The following is a 27,866-nucleotide window of genomic DNA, read 5'->3' on the forward strand; positions in this document are numbered from 1 at the left end:
GTAATACCTCATCATTCGTTTGAGAGACGGTTCAAGTCCAAGGGCCCAGATGGATATGGGTGAAGTGGCTGTGCTTTCGTGGACGGATGCAGCAACCTGATCCACTATCATGCTGCCTCGGATCTCATGGCGCCCTGGCACCCTGCACACTACGACATGTTTGTTTGTCTAGAGTGTACATAAAATAAAGTGAGACGAGGACAGGGTTTTATTGGTTTTAAAAGTTTGCAGAGCTTTTACTACACTGAGGGAGTGCCTGTAAATTACTGCTCTTTGTAGTTGTAATTGTTTAATATTTTTATCGGTCATAAGTATCGCGTAAGCTTCCGCTGTGAATATGCTTGTATGTGAATAAAGAGGGCCAGCACTTGAAAAGATTGGCCTGACAGCAGCGTAGGACACAGAAAAGTTAGACCTAGAGGCATATGTAAAGAACTCAGGACACGGGTATTTATGTTGAAGTTCCAGGAAGCATTTGCGGATATGGGCAATGAGACCGTGTTTTGTAACTTCTAGGAAAGACACATCACAATCTAAAACCTGCCACTGCTATGCTGGCAGGTATGCCGCAGGAGCAATTAAGCTGTGTTCATGTGACACACCGGTCACTTCAGCGAGACCCATCAGGCGAACTGAATAGGGCTGTCTCACTGAAGGTCTGTTTTGAAACAAAGTGGAGCCCGAACAATCAATAATAGTGGAATATATGGATACTTCTTGCCTGCGTTCACCTTGAGGAAATATGCAAAGGACATGTAAGTTCTCTGCGGGTGAAGCGAGGACTCATTTGACACGACGTATAGGCTTTCTGTGGGGCTGGGGCGAAAAGCACACGTATGAAGGCCGATGCCCAAATGGTGGACAGGGTTAAGCATTTGCAAGGCACTGGTGCTGCTCACCGATATATGGTCGCCCCATATTCCCGACGTGTGCATATAGGGCTTTTATGAAGATTCATCAGGCATATTCTATCACTGCCCCATAATGTCCGCGATAAAACCTTGATGACATTGACTGCTTTCAGGCACTTGTTTTTGAGCTGATTATAGTGAGGGATGAATGTAAGTTTCTTCTCTCAAGTAATGCCTAGATTTTTGGCTCAGATTTCACTGGTAGTCTCCCACCATGCAGGTCAATGTGCGGATCTGGATGGAGACTTCTCTTTCTAGAGTATGAAACGCAGGCGCTCTTTTGTGATTTATAGGTGAAACCATTCTCATCAGCCCACTTTGTCACCTCATTCAAGACAAGTTGAACTTGGTGCCCATGCATTACAAGGTTGCATGATTTGTAGCCTATCTACACGTCGTCTATGCTTATGCAATAGAACATGCTTCGTGGAATACAGGTACATAAGGTATTCATTATTACAAGGAAAAGTGTGGAACTGGGAGCGCCACCTTGCAGCACTACCGTTTTCTGCACGAAAGTTTGAGACAAGACACTCCCCACTCGTACACGTAAAGTGCGATTGGACAGATAACTTTGAATTAGGTTCAGCATATTACCTCATACACCTAAGTGTGGGAGTTCTTGCAATATTCCAAAGCTCCATGTCTTGTCATAGGCTTTTTCTACGGCGAGAAAGACCGATAAGAAAATTGCTCATGCAGGAAAGCATCTGACATTTGTCCTTGAATACGTACCAGGTGGTCAATGGTAGATCTGCTTTCTCGAAACCCGCATTGATATGGATCAAACAGGCTGTTACTTTCAAAGAAGTGCACAATGCGGTGAATATTCATATTTTTAAAAAGTTTCAATAGGCAGCTTGTCAGTGCTATAACTCATAACGGAGGATGCATCCTTGCCTTCTTTCAAAATGGGAATGACAATGGCACCTTCCTAACTTGAAGGTTTGTCGCCGAAAAAGCAAATGGCATTTTCAAGGCAAAGTAAGCTTTTTTACGTTTCGAGAGGTAGGTTCTTCGACATTTCATAGACCACACGACCAAATTCCGGAGCAGAAGCGCTGCGGCAGGTTAGGGATGCTTGTAGTTTAGCTAGGGAGGAACGTTGGTTGTATGCCTCACATTTTGTGAATTTGGTTTCTAGTTTCCGCTTCTCCACCCTTAACTTGAAGCGTTGAAACTCTTCAGAGTAGTGTGAGGAGCTGGGAACTTGCTCAAAATTTGCTTCTAGGTGGTTTGCCTGGCCTTACAAGCTGCAGACTTGCGTGTTCACCAGAAGGAGTGCATATGATTGTTTTCCTTCCACCTGTCTCAGCATGTTCCAGACCTTACCCTTATGTGTTTACGAAGTGATGCCCCATGAAAACGTTTGCCAACTTTCCCTTCTTGCATGTCTGCGTGTCCTCCTGCTTTGAGACATTATGTCATTGAACTTTTTTAGTTTTTCAGCCGTTGGTGTTCCTCGAAGCAATCTCCGCGCTTTGTTTTCTTTTTTACGCGCTTTTTGACACTTGTTGTTCCACCAAGGGACACGTTGTTTGCCAGATAGTCCACATGTTTGTAGAATACATTTGATGGCAGCGTCAATTTAAAACGTCGTGAAGTAGTCCACAGCATCCTCTATGCCTAACGCACACAATTCATTCCAGGTAAAGAGAGTAACTTTCCGAAACTGTTCTCAGTCGGCTTTTTCAGTGAGCCATTTGTGTACCTGTGAAGGATATTTATATGGTGTTAGTGTACTCAAAGCTACCGAGAAATGGTAACTTCCGTGAGAAGTATTAATGGTTTTCCATTGCTGTAGGGGTAGAAGCAATGGAGATGCAGTGCTTAAGTCTATGAATGAGTAGGTATTGTTAGCAAGGCTGTAATATGTAGGCTTTTTCTGATTCAGGGGACAGGCTTCGGAAGAGAGCCTGTCTCTAGCAACCGTAGTATGCCACACTGTGCAGACGGTGCAATCGGGCTAATTTCTGGTCCGCATAAAAGGTGGCTATTTAGAGGACACATACAGGATGGAGACTTTGAAGTGACATCTTCAGTTGAAAGCTTCTATGAAGACGTGGAATCGGCAATGAGTAAGGTAAAAACACAGTATACTATAGTGATGAGCGACTTTAATGAAAAGGTAGGGAAGAAGCAGGCTGGAGACCAGGCAGTAGGAGATTATGGCATCGGCACTAGAAACGCCAGAGGAAAGCCACTAGTAGAATGCGCTGAACGCAATAATTTGCGCATTTTGATACCTTCTACCGCAACCGAGAAAACAGCAAGTGGACCGTGGAGGAGCCCTAATGGCGAAAATAAAACGAAATAGACTTTATGATGACTACACACCCAGGAATCGTGCAGGATGTGGAAGTGGTTGGCAAGGTACGATGCAGTGAATATAGAATGGTACGGTCTCGAATTCGCCTAGATTTGAAGAAAGAACGACAGAAACTGATACGCAAGAAGGCAATCAATGAGCTAGCACTGAGAGGGAAAGTACATGAATTCTGAGTGTCGCTGCAGAACAGCTACTCGGCTCTTAGTGAGGAAACCAACCTTAGCGTAGATACAATGAATGATAATCTGACGAGTATCATTACGAAGTGTGCAGTGGAAGTTGGAGGCAGGGTAGTTAGACAGGACACTGGCAAGCTTTCCCAGGAAACGAAGAACCTAATTAAGAAGCGTCAAAGCATGAAAGTGTCAAGTACAACAGACAAAACAGAACTGGCAGAGCTTTCGAAGCTGAATAATAGACGTAAAGTATGCGATGTAAGAAGGTATAACGTGGAGAGAATCGAACACGCTCTGAAAATTGGAGGAAGCGTGAAAGCAGTGAAGAGGAAACTTGGAATAGCCAAAGTCGGATGTATGCACTAAGGGACAAAGAAGGCAAAATAACTACCAATGTGGATAGGATAGTTAAAATAGCGGAGGAGTTTTACAGAGATCTGTACAGTAGCCGAGACAACCACGACCTTAATACTATAAGAACTAGCAGTAACCCAGATGACACCCCACCAGTAATGATAGAAGAAGTCAGAAAAGCTTTGGAGAGCATGCAAAGAGGCAAAGCTGCTGGTGAGGATCAGGTAACATCAGATCTGCTGAAAGATGGAGGACAGATTCTGTTAGAAAAACTAGCCACCCTGTTTACTAGGTGTCTCCTGACGGGAAGGGTACCAGAGTCTTGGAAGAACGCTAACATCATCTTAATACATAAGAAAGGAGATGACAAGGACTTGAAGAATTTCAGGCCGATCAGCTTGCTCTCTGTAGTATACAAGCTATTTACAAAGGTGATTGCTAACAGAGTAAAGAAAACATTAGAATTCAATCAACCAAAGGAACAAGCAAGATTTCGAACAGGCTACTCAACAATTGACCTCATTCATACTATCAATCAGGTAATAGAGAAATACTCAGGGTATAACCAACCACTATACATAGCCTTCATAGATTACGAGAAGGCGTTTGATTCAGTAGAAATATCAGCCGTCATGCAGACACTGCGGAATCAGGGCGTAGATGAAGTATATATAAACATTCTGGAAGAAATATACAGGGGATCAACTGCTGCCATAGTGCTTCATAAAGAAAGCAACAGAATACCAATCAAGAAGGGTGTAAGGCATGGGGGACAAAATCTCCCCAATGCCATTCACCGCGTGCTTACAGGAGGTTTTCAGAAGCCTAGAATGGGAACAGTTAGGAATAAGAGTTAATGAAGAATACCTTAGTAACCTGCGCTTTGCCGATGACATTGCATTGCTGAGTAACTCGGGGGACGAATTGCAACTCATGATTACGGAGTTAGACAAGGAGAGCAGAAAGGTAGGTCTTGAAATAATCTGCAGAAAACGAAAGAAATGTACACCAACCTCGGAAAGGAGCAGCGCTTCGACATAGGTAATAGTGCACTTGAAGTTGTAAAAGACTATGTCTACTTAGAGCAGGTAATAACCGCAGAGCCTAACCACGAGATTGAAGTAACTAGAAGAATAAGAATGGGGTAGAGCACATTCGGCAAGCACTCTCATATTATGACAGGTAGATTGCCACTATCCCTCAAGAGGAAGGTATATAACAGCTGTATCATGCTGGTACTTAGCTACGGAGCAGAAACCTTGAGTCTTACAAAGAGGGTTCAACTTAAATTGAGGACGACGCAACGAGCAATGGAAAGAACAATGGTAGGTGTAACCTTAGGAGACAAGAAGAGAGCAGAGTGGATTAGGGGACAAACGGGGGTTAAGGATATCATAGTTGAAATAAAGAAGAGGAAATGGACATGGGCCTGGCATGTAGTGCGTAGACAGGATAACCGCTGGTCATTAAGGGTAACTAACTGGATTCCCAGAGAAGGAAAGCGGGTTAGGGGGAGCCAGAAGGTTACGTGGGCAGACGAGATTAAGAAGTTTGCGGGTATAAATTGGCAGCAGCAAGCACAGGACCGGGCTAACTGGCGTAACATGGGAGAGGCCTTTGTCCTGCAGTGGACGTAGTCAGGCTGATGATGATGGTGATGATGATGATGAAAGTGGCGGCGAAATCGTGACAGCTGGGAGTCACACATGACGGTCACAGATGGGAGACATACAGGACAGACACTTTTAGGCGATATAAAAGTGGTGGCCATATGGCGACATTTGGGAAGCATACAGGACGATGCGTTGAGGCGACATAAAAGCGGCGGACAAATCGCGACAGTTGGGAAACATACAGGCTGCGTCCTCATTTTGCCTCGGGGAATCATGCAGTGCCCTTACAGGACGTCGCATTTTTATAAAAGTAGAAGCCTTCATCGTCCTAAACGTGGCATCCTTTGTGGCAACGATGGCGTTAATTGCTAGCGACCTATTTTTAAAACAACTTCATCAGGAGTGATCAATTAGTACACTTTGCGTGCCGTTCAGTTGACACGTTGTCGGTTGCATACGTATGATTTCGAAAAACTTCGCTGATAAATGTAATAGAGCTGAAATTCAATCATTTACATCACAATATGTAATAAAGCGGCTCGAGTTTATCTTGAGGTAGGCCAAGGTCATGAGAATGACAGCTCGTCTCTTAGGTGGTGTGCTTGTTTTTTTTTTAATCCGCTATCACGTCATGAAGACATGATTGTGTAAGTGCATTAGGAAAGCAATGCTTAGGTGTGCTTCGCGTCACAAATAGAGAGTACGAAGTCGTCTTGTCTGGACCGACGCGGAGTATCCCAAGCTTTTGGTAACATCAAAGATTGAAGTTGTACCACGAAGGGAGCACAAGTCTGTGTGATTGCGTAGCGGGCTCTTTGCAGCAATGCGATCAATCAGGGTCGTTCTTTGTATGCATGCTATTTCACACAATGGGAGAAAAATTGCTATGCGAGCTCACGTTTGTGTTCTATGTTCTTCACCTAAGCTGTTTGAGGTCTGCTGAGTTACTTACAAAATCCGCAGAAAAGACGCCTCATATATACTACAAGCACACAAATGAATGTATCCCGTGCTCATTAAACCTTTTTTATTGGGTGATGTTAGCCATCGATGAACCGCAGATTGGCCTGACGGAATGGGGCTTCAATTCTGAATTATCTCAGCAGAAACGCAAGGTCCAGAAACACAAGGAATGCAACAGGTGTCTTTCTCCCCAGATACGCTCCTGTACAAATCAAGTCATGTCACGTCTCCAGCAGAAACGAGGAACAGACTACAAGTAAGAACACAAAAAACTAACCCGATTGAAACATATGATCATAAGCGTGCAAGTACATATCCAATCGCTCTTTTCCACAAACAAAAGGAATTTCGACGCATGTTCTAATCATCATTGTTCTGATTAAGTCGTATGAATTGTGTGTTTCTGAAAGAATAAACTACTTTGATGTAAACGCTCATTTGTCCTTTCATGCTCCTGAATTCTTTCTCTACTAGTTTTTCTGTGATGTTGAACAACCAATTAGCCCCACTAAACGCCCTTGAAACGTAAAATATAATCAAAATAATATATAAAAACCGTGTTTGAGAATCTAAGTATTCAAGACACAAAAATAATAAGTTTGAATAAAGCACTGCCTTTCACTGTGCATGCATTGCGCACAGATCAAAGTACAACAATTTAGACGAAGTGCTTGTCTTTACGCCTTTTGCTATGTGATATTACTGCCATTTTTACTGCAACACGGTCGTCAGAGTCAACATTACCTTTTTCGGTAGGATTCGAAGCGACATGAAATAGATTAATGAAAAAAGTGCTCATTCAAATCGTTACAATAGAAATTCAGCTTCCTCAGTTGAGTTGTTGAGCTTTACACCTATATCTATCCTAAAATATTGAAGTCAATACACTACCAATGCAAACACGCGTGCAGATACACTCACGTGGTGTATTAAGGAGTATAATAATCATTGTTATTTTTAAAAGCGAATGCATTTCTTAGTTGGGCTATGTCAGGCATCCAGCTTTGTCCGCGGCGTCCGCGGTGTTGTGCGTTCGGCAGCAGGTGTCATCTCTCTGCTCTCATTTCATCTACCATAGCAACAACTGTGGGCGGATGCCCTTAATCTCAACCCTAGCAATCGGAGGATGTGGTGCGAAAAAGTATAGTAGTTGGTAGGTTCTGTGCTTCGCCGCTCTTTCTCTTGCCGTGCGCTGCCTCTCCTCCTTGAGCCCTACTATCCCTTCCGCTCGCTCCTCACTCTCGACAGTTCGCTGGCTGGGCGACTCTCAAGGTGATGGCAGAAGTCAATGAAGGCGAATGTCGGACGGCAACGGGGCAAGAAATGCATTCGCATTTTCTCACTATTTTCTTCGGGGAGGTGGGGGAATTTTGTTATTCCGACAAGATCATGTGCACGCCCCTTAAAGTGACGTATGAACTTGATAAATTGTGACTACCGGTGTGTGCGCGAATGTAACGTGACTCATTCACAAAAAGGCGATGTGATAGATGCGGCAAACGAGGTTTCCAGTGGTAGACAAAAATTCACGTCACTATCATTTCAGTATGAATGTTACTTGCAGTGGTTTTCTGGGTACAGGTTGCGTAATAATTCGCTTTTGACTGAACGCTTTGGTCATCAAATTTTTCAGCGTGAAAATAACGTTTGAATATTCTAGATGGCATACCGAAACATTTATCAACTGCTTCAATTACATGCTCACATTGAAGCGCTGCATAACTACAGCTGTCGTGTTACTACCGCCCCTGATTTTCGAGTGGTTAATATGCCCTTACACAACCTTGCCTTCTCAGCTTCGAAAAAAATGGTGTAAAACGGCCGAGAAAGAAAATAGCGGAGATCAACCGCAACATTGAATGACACTGCTGCATTCTCGACCGCCAGTAATGGAACGAGTTGTGTAATTTAGTGGACGGGCAACTACACAATGGCAAAGCGTGGCATCTGCTCAAGTACCTCCTGGACAAAAAGAAGACCAAGTCACACCAGAGGGACTGCCTTGCCCGTCTGTTACACAAGGAGATCGAAAAACATGGTAAAGATTCAGTGGCTGCCAGATTACGGGCGAAGTATTCACCACACGCTTAATCTGTGCCGCACCGCCCGTACGAGGGGGACGCTAACGAAGAACTTGATAAGGACTTCAGCGTAGAAGAGATCAGGACAGTGCTGCACAGTCTCCACAGCAGATCGGCGCCGGGTCTAGATAGGGTGTCGAATCGTGCTCTAAACATTTTGACGACTGATCCGTGCAGCGGTTGACGGAATACATGAACGGCTGCTGGCAGCGGGGTTGCTTGCTGGAACAGTGGAAAACTGCGAGAATTCTCTGTATCCCAAAACCCGGGAAAGCACCGAGCATCGACAATCTTCGCCCCATATCGCTGACGTCATGGGTAGGCAAGGCTATGGAGCACGCTCTACTTAACCGCTGGCAAGCCTATCTAGAGCAAAAAGGGGCATATCCATTATCGATCATCGGATTCCGCCCACAGTTATTCACACAAGATGCAAGGCTACAGTCGAAACATAACGTACTCGATGGCAACACGAAAGGAACCAGAGCAATTCTTGGCCTCGACCTCGAGAGCGCGTTTGATAAAATCGAGCACTCGACAATACTGCACCAATTATCTCGACAAAACCTCGGTCTATGTGCGTACAACTACGTGAAAGATTTCTTGACGGACAGGCGAGCCGTTCTGGTGGCAGGAGACCTCCAACTAGAAGAGCAAGTGTTGGAGAGCACTGGCACTCAACAATACTGCACCAACTATCTCGACAAAACCTCGGGCTACGTGCGTACAACTACGTAAAAGATTTCTTGACGGACAGGTGAGCCGTTCTGGTGGCAGGAGACCTCCAACTAGAAGAGCAAGTGTTGGAGAGCACTGGCACACCACAAGGATCGGTAATCTCGCCCATACTTTTTAACCTAGTCATGATTGGGCTCGCTAAAAAACGGCAAGCAATTGAAGACGTCTGGCACCCCATCTACGCCGACGACATTATTATCTGGGTGCACCGAGGCAGCGATGGCCACATCGAAACGGCGTTACAACCAGCAATCAACACAGTAGGGGAATATCTTGATGGAACAGGACTACGATGCTCACCGAAAAAGTTCGAACTCCTGCTCTACCACCCCACACGCAGAGGTAGGTCACTTGGACCTAGGCGAATAGCGGCGACGACCAGATAAGAATATGAAGAGATCAAGCTAAGCTCGAGTAACGGAGCAATGATCCCGATAGTAAAAAGAATAAGGGTCCTCGGTATGATAATCGAGGCAAATGGAGCTAACGGTGAAATGATCACTAAACTAAAGCACAAGACTACAAACACCACGAGAGTTCTCAAGAGGATCACTAGCAGAAGAAGCGGAATAAGAGAGGATAGTCTCATACGACTTATACACTTTTTCGTCATGTGTCATATTGCGTACGTGCGGCATTTCACAAGTGGTACAAGGCAGAAGAAGCCAAGATCAGCGTCATCATCCACAGAGTGTACAAGGTGGCACTGGGTCTACCCGAGTCCACCAGCACGCACCTGCTGCTTCAACTTGGACTTCACAACACGTTACGCGAAATAGCCAAGGCGCAGCGCACTTCACAACTTGAAAGACTATCGGGCACGACAGCAGGATGCCAGATCATGGAAAGTCTTGGCATCCGTTATTACACCAAACAAAGCCAGAAAGTCGCTATGCCAGACGCGATCCGACAAACGATAAAGGTTGAGCCAATTCCACGCAACGTTCACCCGGAACACAACCCAGGCAGAAGAGTGGCCAGGGCAAGAGCTCTCTTGCGCACTTACGCCGACGAAATGGGAACGCGGTTCGTTGGCGCCGCTCAATACGCAGACCGCTCACGATTTGCAGTCATAGTCGTCAATTGGAAAGGCGAAGCGAGAATATCGGCAAGTATTCAATGTGACCACGCACAAGAAGCGGAGGAAGTAGCGGTGGCACTCGCGCTCACGCATCCGTCATGCACTACGGTCCTCTGTGATTTGAGACAAGCAGTAAGAAACTTCGCCAAAGGATGGATTTCGCAACGAGTGGCCAAAGTCCTGCGCAATAGATTATTTTATCAAGGGACAGAGCTTCAAAACAGACTCCTGTGGTTCCCGGGCTCACATGGGAGAGGTATCGGAGACACACCGCAAACTAAACGAGACGGCACATGCCAAGGCGTGCGAGCTCGTGAACCGCGCCGGCGACTGTCCTCTATGGGGAAACACCAAAGAACGTTTGACGACTTATAATGGAATTACCAAGGCTTTCCACCTGGCCCGCCGAACCTTTCCTCCACCCAGCGAGAAGCTGAACAGGATGCAGGTGGTGTCTTTACGACAGCTGCAGACGCACACGTATCCCAACCCATTGCTGTTTAACAGACTATACCCCAATATATATCCGACGAATATATGCAAGATATGCCATAGTGAGGTTGCCACATTAAGTCACATGCTCTGGGACTGCGCTAGAAATCTGCAAGGTGCTAAATCCGGAACCTTTTCGCGGCGGTTGACCGCTGCCCTGTGCAGCACTAGCTTCGGTGACCAACTCTGGGCCGTCCAGCAGGCGCGTGAGGCGGTGGTCAGGCAAAGTCTTGACGTTCCCACGCGGGAGACCTGAGGTCCGGTCGGCAATAGCTCTGCTGGACTTCCAATAAAGTTCTTACCAACCAACCAAACGGCCGAGCACGCATTAGTTATATTAGAAGGTAAAAAACGAAGGAGAAGCTAAATCCGGTAGCATTTCTTCATTTGTTTAGCTATTTATTTTTTGCCGTTAACATTCCCGTACACCAACCAGCCCGTATTTCAGTACTCCCACTGTTGGAAATCACATTCACGCTGATAATAACAGCACAGGGGCCATGATCCATTGTGAGGAACGTCAGTGTACGCGTCAATTTTAACAGGCTTTGGTGACGGACATCTGAAACAGAAAAGAGCAGACGTAAAAAGTTTCTAGAGAAATTATTTGAGGGATCGCTTATCTTTTTATTAGCGCGAAGAATTAAGGCCGATCCTACGTATGTTGAGACTCCATGCTGTGGTAAGTAACGAGAAAGAAGCTGAGTAGGGCAAACTGATTAACTTGGAGCGAAGAAAGTGCTGAGAGGCGCACACACCCATCGTGTAAAGAAGTGCGTATGCATGGGAGACGATTCAACAAGGCACAACAACAATACCTTGGTGCTTTATTGTTACCTTCTGGCAAGCCACATACTGCCCGAAATCCTACTAGTGCAGGCGTAGTTTATTTCATGACAGACCCACACTTCAGTTAGCTGATAGACTAGCCATTATCACAAGCGCTCCTCTTGAAGAAGAAGAAGGTTAATGCGAGATCACTTGTGATCCAGCGACAGCCTTTCGCTTGCCTATTTAGGCAACTAAGGCATTGCTAGAATTCTTAAGGGCAACAGACTTGTTTTGGTGGCTGTAGACTGTGATGCCATATACCGCCCTAGACAGTCAACCGGCGCTACATGTGAGATTATGTGTGTGTGTGCTCCGCCTCTGTTTCTCCCTTCCCTAACTCTTTTTCCGATCTCTCCCCATCTCTTCCCCCTGGGCTGGGTAGAACACCAATTATGTAAAACTAGTTGGAATCTCTGTCTTTTCTCTCACGCGTTTTCCTTCCTTTCCAGTTCCATATTACGCACAACTAAAGCAATGCACACAGATCCTACAGCGAACTGAAACGAGTGGCCACGTTGCCTATGAATGCGTTAATCCCAATGGTTTATCAAGACTTTTCTGTATCACTGCTTACCTCTGTCTAGGAATCGCAATTGGTGTTTGTACACACTTGTAATATGAAACATTCAAATATTTCATAAGCGGCTTGAACAGCTTAAATTCCTGCAGTGAGTGCCTGTCATCTATGTATTTAAGGCAATGTCAGAAATAACGTGGAAAGTGCGCATTTCAAGTAATTTTATGCAGTTCATGCCATTAGTTCCCACAAAACACGCCCAGTGGTGTCAAAAGAAATACTATATGACCGGTGGCCAACTAAGTCCGGTTAACGTTGAGGTATGAAAGACATCAATTGCGGTGCATGGAAGACATCAAGTTTATTTCATTCATGGCCTACCATTGTGTTCACATATTGAGATGTCCAGATTTCTACATCTCAATCTCATCTCTCGCTAGTTTGCCATAGGGCACAGCCACATTCGGGTTTATATCAAATTGTGCGGATGACAAAAGCTTTAAGATAAGTGCATTACGTCGACAGCGCCTTTCTTATAAGGATATGCCATGAATGCCTTTCTTATGAGGACCATGCCATGAACGCCTTTCTTATAAGGACATGCCATGAATGCACTGCCTACTATGCAATGATATCATAGTAATGCTTGTCAGAGAAATGTGTCATGTGACCTACGTTTGGGTACATATAGCTGAGTAATGAATAAATCCCGTTGCATCGCGATGTCAGTGTAGCATTATTCTCATCAATACCGACCAAGGAGGATTCTATTTACCGGTGCAATTATGTACTGTCACGCTTACAAGAATGCAGACACTATTTTATAGCTTGATAAATTAGGAAAAAGTTCTTTTTCATGATACCACAATTTCGAATATAGTGCAAGAGCAATATATGCCTCGTGCGTACGAAAGACATCCAAATGTTTCAAGAGAAGCCTCAATAACGGCAATAAATAAATAATACAGTGACTGCGACCTGTGCATTTGTATGAGAATAACTCAGTACAGTTTAACTAGAGTGTCCCGTTACAGTCACTGATAAAAAAGAATGAAATCTGGGCAAGTATGCTGCCATAGCCCACAGTATTCAGGAAGGTTATCCTACTAGAAACGCAATGGTAGCTGTTTCGGAATGGTTATATTATAAGCAGGGCATGCGGAGTATGAGTTGAATACGTACACAAAATTTTATATACCATTAAAATACAATGTCAAGTGCAAGAGGGGTAATTCAGCCGGAACAACACAGAAAGTTACACCGTGAGGAGCACCAATCTTCCTGAAAACCATCATAGATAATTCAATAGCACTTGGTTTAAATTTTCAAGACGAATTGTGGGTAGTGTAATGTACCCGCGTTCAATGAATTTGGTCAGGAGAGGGTTATTCACTGCACTCTCGGTAATGCCTCACAGAAACACTTTGGAAAGAACTGATGTACCATTTATCTCACAAACGTATATTTTAGAAAGTATAATTTATTAATTAGTGATTGGCGCATAGCAGTTTTTAAAATAGTCGGTTAGAACTATTTATTTTGTAGTTATTACTACTATTAGCTAACAGCCAGAACAAAACACTCTTACCCTATTGGTGTCAAGGTTCCATTCCAACAATAGAGGCCTTGGCACACCGGCGGTGGCGTGCCTTCAATTCTTCCGTGCTGTACAGTTATATTTTCAGTGGTGCAGTTAACTGTGAAGGATCAAACAAATTTCCGAGTTGCCGCAAAGGTGTACCACTGTTTACTGGATGCATACTGAATGACTCCCCTTACAGCCACAAATCAGAAAGTTTGTCGAGTAGTTATTTCTGTTGAAATCAGCTGCGACACGGGTGGTGAAAAATTACGTTATCTCGTATATTCTGGGGTTCTTTCACATGGCGCTGCCTGGAAAGCTCTGACAATATATCACCGATATATCAATATATCATCCAGCCTAACATCAGTTCTTGCATGGTTATTTCATCTACTCATGTAACGACCCCGGTCATATTCATGATCGAATTTGCAATCTTCACGCTCTTTCACGTTCAGTTCAGAACCAAAACCTTTCCAAATACAACCAATATACCTTACCCTGTGGGATCTATTAGGTGTTTACGACGACATAATTTTTTGATGGAACACTAAACATGACCTGCTGTATTTTCCGAGTCTCCTTCAAAGGTTTTCGTTGACATTCCATCCTCAAAACGATGATCCCTCAACTGTCTTTCGCAATGTGTGACCCATCATTTCCTGCGTTTTCTTAAAATCTTCAGCTGCTACATCGGCTGCCCCTGTTCATTCATCGATCCACAATGCAGTTTTCTTATACATGTTATTGTTTCACTCAAAATAATTCCTTTGAAACACTATACATCTTCTTCAAGATCTTAACTTTCTGCTTCTGCACGTATTTCCCTATCAGTTAGTACTTCAAGATTGAAATAATTCTTGAACTGAATTGAGCTTATTGAGCAACAAGGTTGCGAGTACATCACGTGAAAAAGCTGCATTGGGCAGCTTGAGGGGAATCAGGGTGAAAATACTGTTTGAGCTGTAAACAAAGCTTCTGCTGCAGACGCAAAACATTTAAACGTAAATACGAACGCGCATAATCAGAAGTTGTTATTCTGCCCTTCCATATTTATCGATGAGTCAGCTCGGTCAAGCTCTAGTACTTTTTGTACTCCAGAAATGTATGTGCTGCAACGCAGTGTTGAACCGAATGAAAAGTTTTCACGAACACTGATATTCGTTTATATATCATTTAACAAATGTGTTAAAAATCATGCCCGACAAAGAGACAAAAAACCAAAAAAATCCGCATTCACACTAGTTTTTAACGAATACACCAGAAACCTAATACTTCACAAGGACGCAATGTATATACAAACCACTTAGTATTTTTGTGTTTCGCACAGCCCATTTAAGGGCCTCAACTTATGTTACGGTTCAAAACAGGACAAAACAATAAGAAGTTTCTCGTCAGTCGTCCTGCATCCTGGGTGACCATTAAAACAGTGACAAATTTAAATGAGAACAATTCCTGTATTCTTTCTTATGTGTTGTAGTATTTCAATTTAACGCTTCTCTTTGTTGACTTGATATATGCTATCATGCACAATCTATCTTATGCACTCCGACAAGAAACACACATTGCAAAAGAGAAATCAATCGGGGAGCTTGAAACTTTATCAATAAAAGAGGTTTTCTTACCATAGGTTGGGGTAGGTCCGGGTATGCAATCTTTAAAGTCTATTGTAGACAGAACAAAGAATGATTTTAATAACCTCGTCCTTGAAGCAACCTTACCTAACCGCGCAAAGAATACCTATATAATTGATACTACGTCCTGCAATCTAAAAGATCACTAGACCATGATAGCAAAAAGAAACCATGCAAACTATTTAGCGTGAAATACAAATCTTTCTAGTTACTGGCTTAGGCACAGGATTGAGCTATGCAGAGTTGTATGATAATAACGTCAACCTTAAGAGGCAATGGGTAGTTTTGTATCTACATTACTCATGCTAGAAAAATATACAAAAAAAATGGCACATCGCACGTACATTAGTAATTAACGGCATGCGAAGCACGAAGGAGGAATGTTGATACGTAGGTTTAAAATCAACACAACGTTAGGAGGTGGAGCTAGATTGCGCTGTACATGATGTCCAAGTCATGATTATCATGCTTAGACGTGTCATTTACCTTCGTCATCAATTAACGTCACCCGATACCAAATTTTGTATATGTTGAACCAGTGGAACGGCCACGAGCACACTATAAGTGTAACGTGTAGCCATGCTTTAAATGAAACTCATATCGTGACTATTATGTTTGGACGTGTCAAATACCTTCTTCGTCCATTAACGTCACGTGATACCCAATTTGGTTATTAGGAGGTAGCGAAACGGTCGCGAGTGCTTCATGAGCGTGGTATGTTGTCATGTTCCTACATAGTACGCGGGTCATAATTATTATGCCGGCACCAGTCATATACATTGGTCTTTCAATATCGTCACGTAGCTCGATATAGGTTCGGTATAAGTGAAGCTAGCAAAACGCCTGCGAGCGCATAATCAAGGGCTCAACATACTGCGTCATAACATTGATGAGCGCATGCTAGGTGCAGTGACGCTACGCTAGCAAAACACGAGAACTCTTCAGTATGACGCCAACTGCGTCCAGTGCGACCGGCGTCCGTTAGCAATACGCGAGAAAATTGTATAATGCCACACCAGGCACGACCGCCGCAACTAGCGTCCGTCGGCGTAGCCCGGCGGCAATTGGCACGAAATGCAACATGCAGCATTTCACACTTAAGAAGTTAGCTAGTTCTAACCAGAGTGCTTCTCTTCGTGATGGAGGGATGCCGGGCGCGCTCGAAAGCGCATGCGTAAAAGCAACCCGGGTGCGGCCATGGGCCGGCAGGTGGTCGCCTGGTGTGGCATCGCCGGCGTGACGCGACGAGACGAACGCCGATGAGCACGCGAACCACGTCACGTCGAAATGTATTGGCGGCTCGACTGTGGCATATAGTCTTGTTCTCACATGACACGCATCTCATGTATGGTATATTTGTACCAGTCACACAACTTCGTCATTTATTGGCGTCGCGTAATACCAAATTCGGCATATGTGAAGCCAGCGAAAGGCCGCAAGCGCATTATATGTGTGGCTTGTAGTCATGTTGTGACATGACATGCATGTCGTGATTATCGTGTTTGGATGTGTCATTTACCTATGTCGTCCGTTCGCGTCACGTAATACCAAGCTTGGTACAAGTGAAGCTAGCGAAATGGCCGTGAGAACATCATGAGTGTAGCATGCAGTTATGTTGTTACACGACCCGCATTTCATGTTTATCGTGTTTGCAGCATTATCATACCTTCGGCATCCATTCACGTCCCATAAAACCAAATTTGGTATAAGTGAAGCTAGCGAAACGGCCGCCAGCTCATCATCAGCGTGGCATGTAGTCATGTTGTTACATGACACGCATCTCATGACTAACACGTTTGCATTATTTACATACCTTCGTCATTCATTCACGAACCGTAATACCAAATTTTTCATATGTGACGCTAGCAAAACGGCCGCGAGCACATTTAGTCATGTTGCTACATGACACGCATGTCATAATTTTCATGTTAGGGTCTATCGCTTGTGTTCGCCATGCAATAATGCCATACCGTACCAGTTTTGCAACATGCTATGTGAACGAAACCACCGCAAGAGCTGCTGGACCATGAAATGTAAATCATGATATTGACGGCATACATATCATGGTTTTCATGTTATAATTAGGTAAATATGTTCTTTATACAGTCATGTTATGCCATACCCAGTTTGGTACCGATACCATTATCGAAACGGTCAGGAGAGCTAAAAGGCGTAGGCGGATAGATAGATAGATAGATAGATAGATAGATAGATAGATAGATAGATAGACAGGTAGATAGATAGATAGATAGATAGATAGATAGATAGATAGATAGATAGATAGATAGATAGATAGGTAGATAGATAGATAGATAGATAGATAGATAGATAGATAGATAGATAGATAGATAGATAGATAGATAGATAGATAGATAGATAGATAGATAGATAGATACGCTCAAAATCGCCGAAGATTGTTAAAAAAAGCTTCGCATTTAAAATGTTTCTATTTGTGTGTTTTCAAAACATACTGAATTTACATAAAAACAAGCGTTTATTTTTGCAAATGTAGGCAAAATACGTTTAGTAAACGCACCAAGCGTTTACTTGCTGCAATAGGTACATGTTAGAAATTTATAGTTATTCACTTCGAGTGCGCACTGGGATAGCAAACTACTCCAAAAGTATATCTCCTTCATATAGCACAGATAGTTTTAGCTCATTATCACATTATCGTTACATAATTTATTCCTATAGAGTCGGCAAGAAATTGTTGCCTTTTGTGCAACAATACCAGTAATTGTTATCACTGTAGTGCTGTTACAGAAAAACAAATTTTTAGATCGAGTTTTTTTCAACACGCAAGAAAATGCATATTTCACTGACCTATGACACGTTCACAAAGGTATAAAGATGCCTGTAGCAAAATCACTGCACATAGAGTAATTTTCATCATCCTGGCTTTAAGAAATAGATATGGATCTGCAAAATAAAAAAGAGGCATGATTGAAACAAAAATATACTTTATTTTCATAACGTTTTCCGGAATAAATTGGAATTCTGTCAGTGCAAAGTCTTGAGAAGCATCTTTGGTAGGAAAAAAAAACATGATTACTGAGAAGTGTGGCAGCTCTGGCTAGTTGGTATGGCATGACGATAGTTATAGCGCGAGAACAAAAAGACGACGCGGAGACAAGAAGGACATAAAAGACACATGTCTCGTGAAAGACTCGTGTCTTTCGTGTCCTTCTTGTTTCCGTGTCGTCGTCTTGTTCTCGCGATATAACTATCGCCATGATTACTGAGTCCTTACTCTTGAGATCTGAATGGTTTTTAGTTTTTCTGGCGATGTCTTTAAACTCATAATGTTACGCTATCTTGCTTAATGATAAATCATTAGACAACACATCTTCTCTCATTAAAACTGTTTTTGAAAGCCTCTGATGTAATGTTTTAAATGAGCAAGCCTATGTGAAGTGCGAACAAAAAATCAGGCAAATGTGATGTCCTGCATACAATATATAATACAATAGTGGCTCTGATCACCACTCTCATCATCACACACTAGCAGTCTGTTGCCAATGATTGCACAACGGAATAGCTAGCTCACACTGTCGAAAGGTTATATTGCTTCCTATATATCTAAAGAGTCGACGCAGCAGTTATGTCGTCGATAATCAGTTCGTCGAGTATCTTGGGCGTGTTGCAGACATCTCATTTCTAACGCCTCCCCATAAGCAAGGATGTAAACAAGAAATAGGCATTGTCCGTGCACCACGCGCATAGGCAAGAATACTAGCCGTCTTCAGGTCAACAGATAGGATTCCAAGAGAAAGAAAACGCGCAGAAGACAGACGAATTAGGTGGACCGATGAGATTGAGAAGTTCGCAAGTATGTCGGGCCAGCAGAAAGCACAGGACAGGTTTAATTGGTGGTACATGTGTGCGAAGAATGTACAGTGTGGTGCTAGAGGCCTAGTGAGATGACTAACAATGTCGCTTTTCGTCTCTTGCACCACGGTAATCACGTATTGTCAAACAAATATTTAAAAACATGAGCGGGGCTCTTGCTTTGCAGTGGGTATAGTCAGACTGATAAATATATTGTTGCTGCTGCTGATTATGATGACAATGATGATGATCATTCCCTGCAGTAGCGTCTGCGCAAGCAGGCATTTGGTATGTAGTGACATCATGGACCCTAGCTAACGTGGGGTCCTGGCCTCTTCCACGCCTAGCCACGCGTGGCTAAGCTGTGTCCAGAGAAAAGAAAATTGTGGCGGTTGAGCCGACGCTGGGTGATAAGACTTTTAAGGCTCCCCGCACAGGCAACACACCCCTTTGGCCTTGGCTCCACGTAAACGGCACCCTCTCGGCTGACCCGCCGAGGGGAAATCGGTAGTCGCCTTTTTCTATATCTCTCTCCCTACATCTTCGTCTTTTTCTCCTTTTTGAATATATCCCGTCTTCTTTTTTTCTATTTACTTCATTGTTTCCTGGCAGCGAAAGTTAACCTCGTGTAGGTAACCAACATTGGGTATTCTATAGTCGTTTAAATTGACAGTGTAATGCTGGCGATGTGCAGGCTTCGTTGTCTTGCCGCGTACCTTTGTTGGGCTGCATGGATGGTGGTTGGCGCTGTCGCCGAACACAGTGTTTCATGGCTAAGCAAGCTTTCTTTTTTCTTGAGCGCCCTAAAAAAAGACGGCGCACCGAAGCACCTTTCCATTTCTTCTTGCAAAGCACTGATAATTTCCCAAAATATTATGTAATACATTCTGGGGGCAGCCTAACTGCTCGGAAATTGTCTGTTTTCCTCGTGTCAAAATGCCTTGGAAGCATCATTGGACCAGACTACAAGGCCACGAAAATGTGTAGTGGTGATTTTTACTCGAACTTGAGGGCAAAGACCTATTTGAGAAATTGAATGATTTGAAATGTATTGATGACGTACTAGTAAACGTGTCTGCAGATAGAACAATGAACTTGAGCCATGGTATAATATAGAAAGATGACTTCTTGCGCGTCAGTGATGAGAAACTTCGATCTAGATGGCTTCCAGACTCCACATGTTATAATGATTCAAAGAATGCTGATTCGCCAAAAGAATGAGCAGATCCACACCAAGCACATTTGAAAGGTGTGTGCTCCCTCCCACACTAGATGCAGGCTACATCAAACTTCGCGGGAGGCTGTACATCCCGAACCCTCGGTGACGCTTTAAGTGCCAGCGGTACGGGCACGGATCCCAGACATGCCGGGGAAAGCAGATATGTGCCAAATGCAGCTCCAATAAAGACACAAGTCGGACGATTGCGAATCATCTCCACATTGTGTGAACTGTGACGGAAGTCATCCAGCCTAGTCTAGAACATGTCTTAAATAGAAGATCGAAAAAGAGATCATCATACTAAATGTAAAAGAAAACTTAACAATTCGTGAAGCGAGAAACCGTGTGTCATACCTTGATCACACTTGTTTTGCCGAGGTGGTGCAACAGGGGTTAGTGCCACAAGCGCCTCGGCAGTCCACTGCGGTCACCAATAGTGGCCCAGTAGTCACCTCGTTCACCCCTCGGGTGGCTGCTGCTATTGCTGCGTCACCAACATCAAAGGTGGGTTTACAGGCTTCGGCTCGACAGGCCCTGAAGATAAATCGAATTTCAATGTCGCAGACGCAAGTCTCTGTGCGCAGTCCTCGACATTCCAGCGCCTTGAAGAAGGCAATGGTAATTGATGGACGAACACCAGCGTCGTTGACGACTAAAGATCAGCGCTCTTTGCAGTGCCATAAGAAAGAAAAAAAACATCCTGTAACCGCTCCGCCAAAGGGTCGGTAACCTGAAGGGTTACCTCTCTTTAACCCATATCTCTAGCACGTTCATGTCAACACAGAACAAATACAGTTTTTCTCAATATGATCACACAAACACTACAGTGCAAGGCCGGGGCATGTTTCACAACCTTGGTGATATTAAAGATTTACTAAATGACTATCAAGCTAAAGTGTTGTTTCATGTTCAAGGAACTCCTTTTGAAGGCAATTCACATGAATTTTTAAAAGGAATAGGCGGTTATTCATAAACATTAAAATGGTGGCTTTTTCTCATCGAGAGGTGTGGCAATAATTGCACGAAGAAGCGTAGCATGCCAGCGCACTCCGCTAATAAGTTCTCTTGAGGTTGTGGCTGTTCACGCTGCTCTATTCAATCATTTGATAACTATATGTTCCATCTACATACCCTCTCCCAGACTAATCGTTCAATTAAACAGAGTTCGAAAATCTGATTGATCAGCTCGCGGAACCATATGTTGTAATTGGAGATTTAAATTCTCAAAGTTTGTTATGGGCTGATACCAGGTGTGATGCGAGAGGCCGCGCTATAGTAAACTACCTTCTCTCATTTGGAGCATGTCTGTTTAATAAGGCAGAGCCAACATACTACAGACGACACACAATGCTTATTCATGCATATATTTAGCCATTGGGTCATCATCACTGCTACTTTACCTAGATTCGGAAGTTATTTAGTTATTTATAATCCACATTAAAGTGTCCTTTTTCCGACTCTTTTAGTAACAAGACAACGGGATGACCAACTATTTTGTCCTAAAAGTGGAACTTTCATAGTGCAAACTGGGTGAAATTTAGAGCTATGTACTATACGCCTCGAAGAGGTCGACCATTTGGGTGTAGAAGAGATGGTCAACTATATCTCCTAATATATCCTCACTTGTGCTAAAAATTGCATACCACAGTCTAGCAATAATAAGATCAACGCAAAGCCATGGTGGAATCATGAGTGCGAACTTGCTAAAAACGGCAAAACAAAGCATGATCACTTTTTCTCGATACCCAGCTATAGAAAACTTCATAAACCTCAGAAGTTGGAGGGCGAGTGGCCGGCGTATTCACCATATAGCCAAACGGGAAAGCTAGACACACTACATACAATCAATAAACTCGTACACAGACGCCAGCAAGGTGTAAAATAGGGGGCGTAAACTTAAAGGACAATGCCGCAAGTCCTTCTCCTTGGAGATTGACAAGGGTGATACAATAGAAGAACAGGCAAATGCTCTTGGCGAAAATTTTGAGAAAATATCAAGCTCAGAAAATTATAACGCGAATTTCTTACGCCACAAAAGTATAGCTGAAAGTGTACCTCTGCGCCCGCACAAGCCTGTATCAGAAGCATACAATAATCCACTAACACCACATGAACTGAAGCTTGCCCTTGGTGCCAATGGACGTTCTGCCCCTTGTTCTGATACAATTACCTATGAAATTATCGGAAATTTCCCTGAGGAAACCCTGAACTGCCTTTTAGCACTTTACAACAAGATTTTCGATACCGTCAAAATATCATCTACTTGGAAAGTGGCAATAGTAATTACAATCCTGAAACAGGGTGAATATCCCTCTTCGGTAAATAGTTACAGGCATATCGCCCTCATAAGCTCCCTCCTCAAAGTGTTTGAAAACTTGATTACCCGCCGTTCAGTCCATTACTTAAAATACAACGGTATATTGGACCCATGCAAGTCCGGCTTCGGTACAGCTAAATCCGAAGACTGACAATATTGTCCTGCTCGAGTCATATATACGTGACTTGTTTTTACACAATCAATATTGTCTGTCTGTTTTCTTTCATCGTGAGAACGCATATGATACTGACTGGCGATACAGAATCCTACAATACCTATCGTCTTTTAGAATATGCGGCCGGTTAATTACCATTTTAAGAGATTAGCTGTCTGAAAGGAAGTCCCGTGTAAAAATAGACACTGCGATATCGCGCACACTTCTTCAAGAAAATGAAGTGCCGCAGGCAGGAGTACTAAGCTGCACACTAAATATAGTTAATATGAACTTTCTCGGCTTTGTTATTCTACGGACGATATCGCACTCCGTATATCTGGACGACATCCAAATAAGTTTCAAATCGTGTAACTTGACTGCATGCGAACGCCAGATACAGTTAGGTGTTAACCGCCTTGCGAAATGGGCTGATGGGAATAGTTTTGTGTTTAACACTGACAGGACTACTAGTGCGCTTTTCTCCAGACGAAGAAGTGTACATCCTGACCCCTGCATACTAATGAATGGACAAAGCTTAGTCATCGCGAAGGAACGATAATTTTTTGAGTAATTTTCGATGCTAAACTCACCTTCGTTCAGCTGAAGCTAAGTTGTTTCGAGACCACGAACCTTTTAAAAATTTTATCGCATGAGTCGTGGGAGACAGACAAGCACTGTCTCATATCTTTGTTCAGAAGCCTGGTTTTGTCACGCATAGACTACGGATGCATAGTATATCAGTCAGCTTCAAGGACAGCACTCCAACTATTGGACCCGGTATACCACTTCGGTATCCGGCAGGCACTTGGTGCCTCCGTACCAGCCCTATCCGCAGCCTTTATGCAGAGCCAGATCAATGGCCACTGGACTATATACGCACGTATCTAGGAGTGAACTATGCAGTTGTAAGAATCTCTTAAGCAGCACCCATTCTCAACACTTAAGAATGATGTATCCACTACTCAGTTACACCCAAACCACCCTTCTATCGCCCCACCGTTTCCATTGGCTATACCACCTGGAGTAGAAAACTAGAAATTTTTTTCAATGACTTTCAGGAAAGTGACCATTCCGAACAGATGCCTCTCTGGCAACAGTGTCCAACCACTTGTTACTGATCTTTCAAAAACCTCAAAATGAAAAATTGTCCTAGTGCACAACATTTCTTGTCCCTTGAACACAAATATTGTTCAGCCACATTCTTCTCATATGACTCAACGTCTCAAACATCTGTATCCTGTGCAGCCTACGAACAAAAGTGCTCAGACACCAGAACCATGCATACACATACTAGCCTTTTCCCGGCGGAAGGCTATGGCATCCTGCTTATTATACAACACTTTATACAACACAAGATATAAAAGTCATTAGTGTACACAAATTTTTTAGGTGTTGTCATGGCACTGTCTTGTGGCAAGTACAGCAAGAACCCACTTTCAACAAGCTCCTTAATAAAATCTATGCAGCCTATATCCGGAAACTTTCTATTGTTATTTGCTGGGTTCCAGGTCATTCTGGGATTTCGGGCAACGAAATAGCAGACAAAATGCACGAGAAGCCGCTGATAGACAAACCATAAATATAACCACTGATCTGGGGGTGGATCTATGACCTGTTGTACGTAGAGGGCTACACATCCAATAGCAAGATGAATGGGACAAGCAGGTCGACAACATGTTTCACCTAGTAAAACTCCAACTAAAGGAAGTTATGCTTCGAAAACTCAAAGATTCACTGAGGTCACTCTAACCTGGCCCAGAATAGGCCACACTTATGCCACTCATAAACACCTTTTGACAGGCACTAATCCACCTACATATATACACTGTGGAGAAAGTCTAACAATTTGCATGTCCTCATTCAATGCCCTGTGCATTACCAAGCACGACAGACTCATTTCAGGGAGCTCTATCGGTATCATATTCCACTCCATCCAGCGTTGTTTTTATCACTCGATGAAATGTTTGTCCTTAAGAAGAGGCTTGTTCGTTATCTTGCGGAAGTAAAATTTCGAACAATTATATCATTCCATCTTAGATACTAGGCTGGGCCTCACACGTGTGGTACCACCTGGTGTGGAAAAAAACAAGTATGTCTCAGCCTTGATGAAGTGTTTGCTCAGGCAAAGACTTCAGCCGGGAGGGTCTCGGGCCTTGCTGGCTCGTGCGAAATCAAGGCCCGTAACAACGTGACGTTTCTTTTAAATGCACTGTTTTAAATATTTTATAGACACTCCCTACACGGCATTTGTTTTATATTTTGTACGAATAACTTGAAATGGCCCTGTCGTGGTGGTCTAGTGGCTAAGATATTTGGCTGCTGATTCGCTGGTCGTGGGTTCAAAACCCGGCTGCGGCGGCTGCATTTCCGATAGAGGCGGAAATTTTGTAGGCCCGTGTGCTCAGATTTGGGTGCACGTAAAGAACCCCAGGTGGTCGAAATTTCCGGAGCCCTCCACTACGGCGTTTCTCGTAATCATATGGTGGTTTTGGGACGTTAAACCCCACATATCAATCAATCAATCAATATCTTGAAATGAAATAACGCTTGTACTAACGCTCATTGGCTTTAGGTGCCCTTGCACCAATAAAACTTAACCTAATACTAATAATATAATATTAAATGATGATAATTATCATCATTGGCATCATAATCATAAACAGAAAACTTTTTTGTCGTTAGGTAGCACCGCATAACGTACAAAAAAGACAAGTATCTCTCACGCCAACACCGTGAAGCTTTTGTTTAGTAAAGTGGAACCATGTCTCCAAAAAAGTGCTTTTTTGAAAAAAAAGGACGCTTGTGACTTATCCAAATATTGTCTGTGGAACGCATCCCATGTTAGAAGTAAGGACTCACGTTTCACCAGCAGGTATTTCGCACGCGATCAAGGTAAACGTAGTCATGACGGAGTTTGTCTTAGTTGTTTAAATTGTACGGTTCAGAGGTACGTCACATACTTCAACCAAAGTTTCGAGGTCTTCAAGCGATAAACTGCATAAATGTCGAAGCTCTCTTAGTTGCCGGCGAAGGATCGGCACAGGGGGCACAAGCGCTTCACAGACCTGTGGCGCCTTGTCGTTCGTAGATAATTTCAGTGTTTCCGAGGTCAGGGTCTTAGTTTGCGTGGTTTTTTTATAGCAGGAACTCGTACTCTGGCTGTAGTACTTTCTGTCTAAAGCCATTCTGATAATCGGGACGGTTCTTAGAAGGCTCATCTGCCCTGAATTCGTGCGTATGCCACCTATATTAGATCTCCCGTCTGCGTGACTCCAAAGCCAGAATTCAGCTTCCTCAGGAATAAATCGTTTCAAGTCTTTCTTAGGATGCCCTTATGTCCAAAGACGAAACGTTGTACTACAAACAATATACGTTCTGAAATATCAGCGCCGAGCAGAGCAACCCCTATATATATATATATATATATATATATATATATATATATATATATATATATATATATATATATATATATATATATATATATATATATATATAGATATATATATATATATATATATATATTGTCATGTGCTATGAAAGGTCTACTCAAGAAGGACTGAGCCGGCAAGGAGGCGCTCACGCACAGAAAACTGGCAAGATGACTGACTTAATAACAACAACCCATAACATATTCTATTCTAGCGAGCAGACATGCTCGCGCTCACCGTACCTTGTGGGCAAGGGGCATTACTCCCCCTCTGACAAAAAATAGGCATCCCTTCAATACTCTAAGGAACAAAGAAAAGGCGGGGTAAATCAACACCTAATACGGGCATACACAAAACAGAGCAATAAGGTTCATGCACAGTCGCACTACCGCTTGAAGTCTGGCTTCAGTCGCACGACGTGCACAATCTCCGAGGGGTGCCTTCGACGCCGTGGCGAGAAGGCCCCGTGAGGGACTACCTCATAGTTCACATTGCTCACGCGTCGCAACACTTTGTGCGGTCCAAAGTGGCGACAAAGCAGTTTTTCTGAGAATCCCTGGCGCCGGACTGGAGTCCACACCCAAACTTGATCACCTGAATGGTAGTCAACTTGTTGATGGCGAGCGTTGTAGCGGCATGCATCGTACTCTGCGGGTGCGTAATGTGTAGGCGTGCTAACTGACGTGTTTCTTCGACGTACTGGGTCAGCTGCAAAGCGTCAGGCGTGATCAAAGCGTGGCGATTGTGTGGAAGCATCACATCCAGCATGGTTTGGACCTCACGTCCGTAGACAAGACAGAAAGGCGTGAATCGCGTAGTTTCATGGTCGGCAGTATTGTAGGTAAATATGACGTACGGTAGCACCTGGTCCCAGGTCTTATGGTGAACAGCTACGCACATAATTAACATGCCAGCGATGGTTTTGTTGAGCCGCTCTGTCAAGTCGTTGGTCTACGATGCCTCGTGTAGCTGAGCTTGAATACGTCATGAATGAGTTGGGCCATGAATGCGGTTCCTCTGTATGTGATTACGCACGACGGGGTGTCATGTCGAAGAACAATCAGGTCCATAAAAATTTCAGCCACATCAGAAGCTGTAGTGCATTTTAGTACCTTTGTTTTGGCGTACATAGTCAAAACGTCTGTGGCCACTATGACCCACTGGTTGCCGGCAGATGACAGTGGAAAGGGCCCCAGTAAATCCATTCCTATTTGATCAAACGGCACCCCAGTTGGTTCCATTGATTGTAGAAGCCCTTGGGCTTCAGTGGCGGATATTTGCTGCGTTGACATTCCCGGCAGCTTTTCACGTATCGCTTAACGGATGCGGAAAGCTTAGGCTAGTAGTACAATCGTGCCGCTCGAGCGAGCATTCGAGAGTGACCTAAGTGACCAGATGTGGGCTCATCATGGCTGGCAAGAAGAACGTCGTCATGCATGTTAGTTGGCACGACTAGAAGACAGGCTTTCTCACAGCCGTTGGAGTTGTATTTTTACAGGACCCCATTTCGCAGGCAGAATGGCGACAGACTTCGGGAAATACATCGGGGATTGAAAGTGTTACGCCCTTCAAGGTTTTTGATAACTGCGTATATTTCGTCGTCCACACGCTG

The 27,866-nt window shown here is 43.7% G+C and overlaps 1 protein-coding gene across 4 annotated transcripts in view; it reads right to left on the bottom strand.

Annotated features, from left to right (window-relative positions):
- Positions 1 to 11,106: 11,106 nt before the first annotated feature.
- LOC119183468 (uncharacterized) overlaps positions 11,107 to 27,866 on the bottom strand; it is a 63,831-nt gene continuing 47,071 nt past the window's right edge. For 2 of the 4 annotated variants that reach the window (XM_075869354.1, XM_075869353.1), the window contains exons 2-6: positions 20,707 to 20,836; positions 18,129 to 18,224; positions 15,294 to 15,332; positions 13,675 to 13,783; positions 11,107 to 11,300 (exon numbers count right to left, since the gene is read on the bottom strand). In XM_075869354.1, the coding sequence (XP_075725469.1) occupies positions 11,183 to 11,300; positions 13,675 to 13,783; positions 15,294 to 15,332; positions 18,129 to 18,198 (336 nt within the window). In that variant the 5' untranslated portion in view covers positions 18,199 to 18,224; positions 20,707 to 20,836 and the 3' untranslated portion in view covers positions 11,107 to 11,182. Of the gene's footprint in view, positions 11,301 to 13,674; positions 13,784 to 15,293; positions 15,333 to 18,128; positions 18,225 to 20,706; positions 20,887 to 27,866 lie in introns of all 4 variants that reach the window. The other 2 variants (XM_075869352.1, XM_075869356.1) reach the window with 2 other exon arrangements.

The sequence above is a fragment of the Rhipicephalus microplus genome, chromosome 7, assembly GCF_043290135.1.
Source record: "Rhipicephalus microplus isolate Deutch F79 chromosome 7, USDA_Rmic, whole genome shotgun sequence".
In the NCBI taxonomy this organism is placed as follows: domain Eukaryota; kingdom Metazoa; phylum Arthropoda; class Arachnida; order Ixodida; family Ixodidae; genus Rhipicephalus; species Rhipicephalus microplus.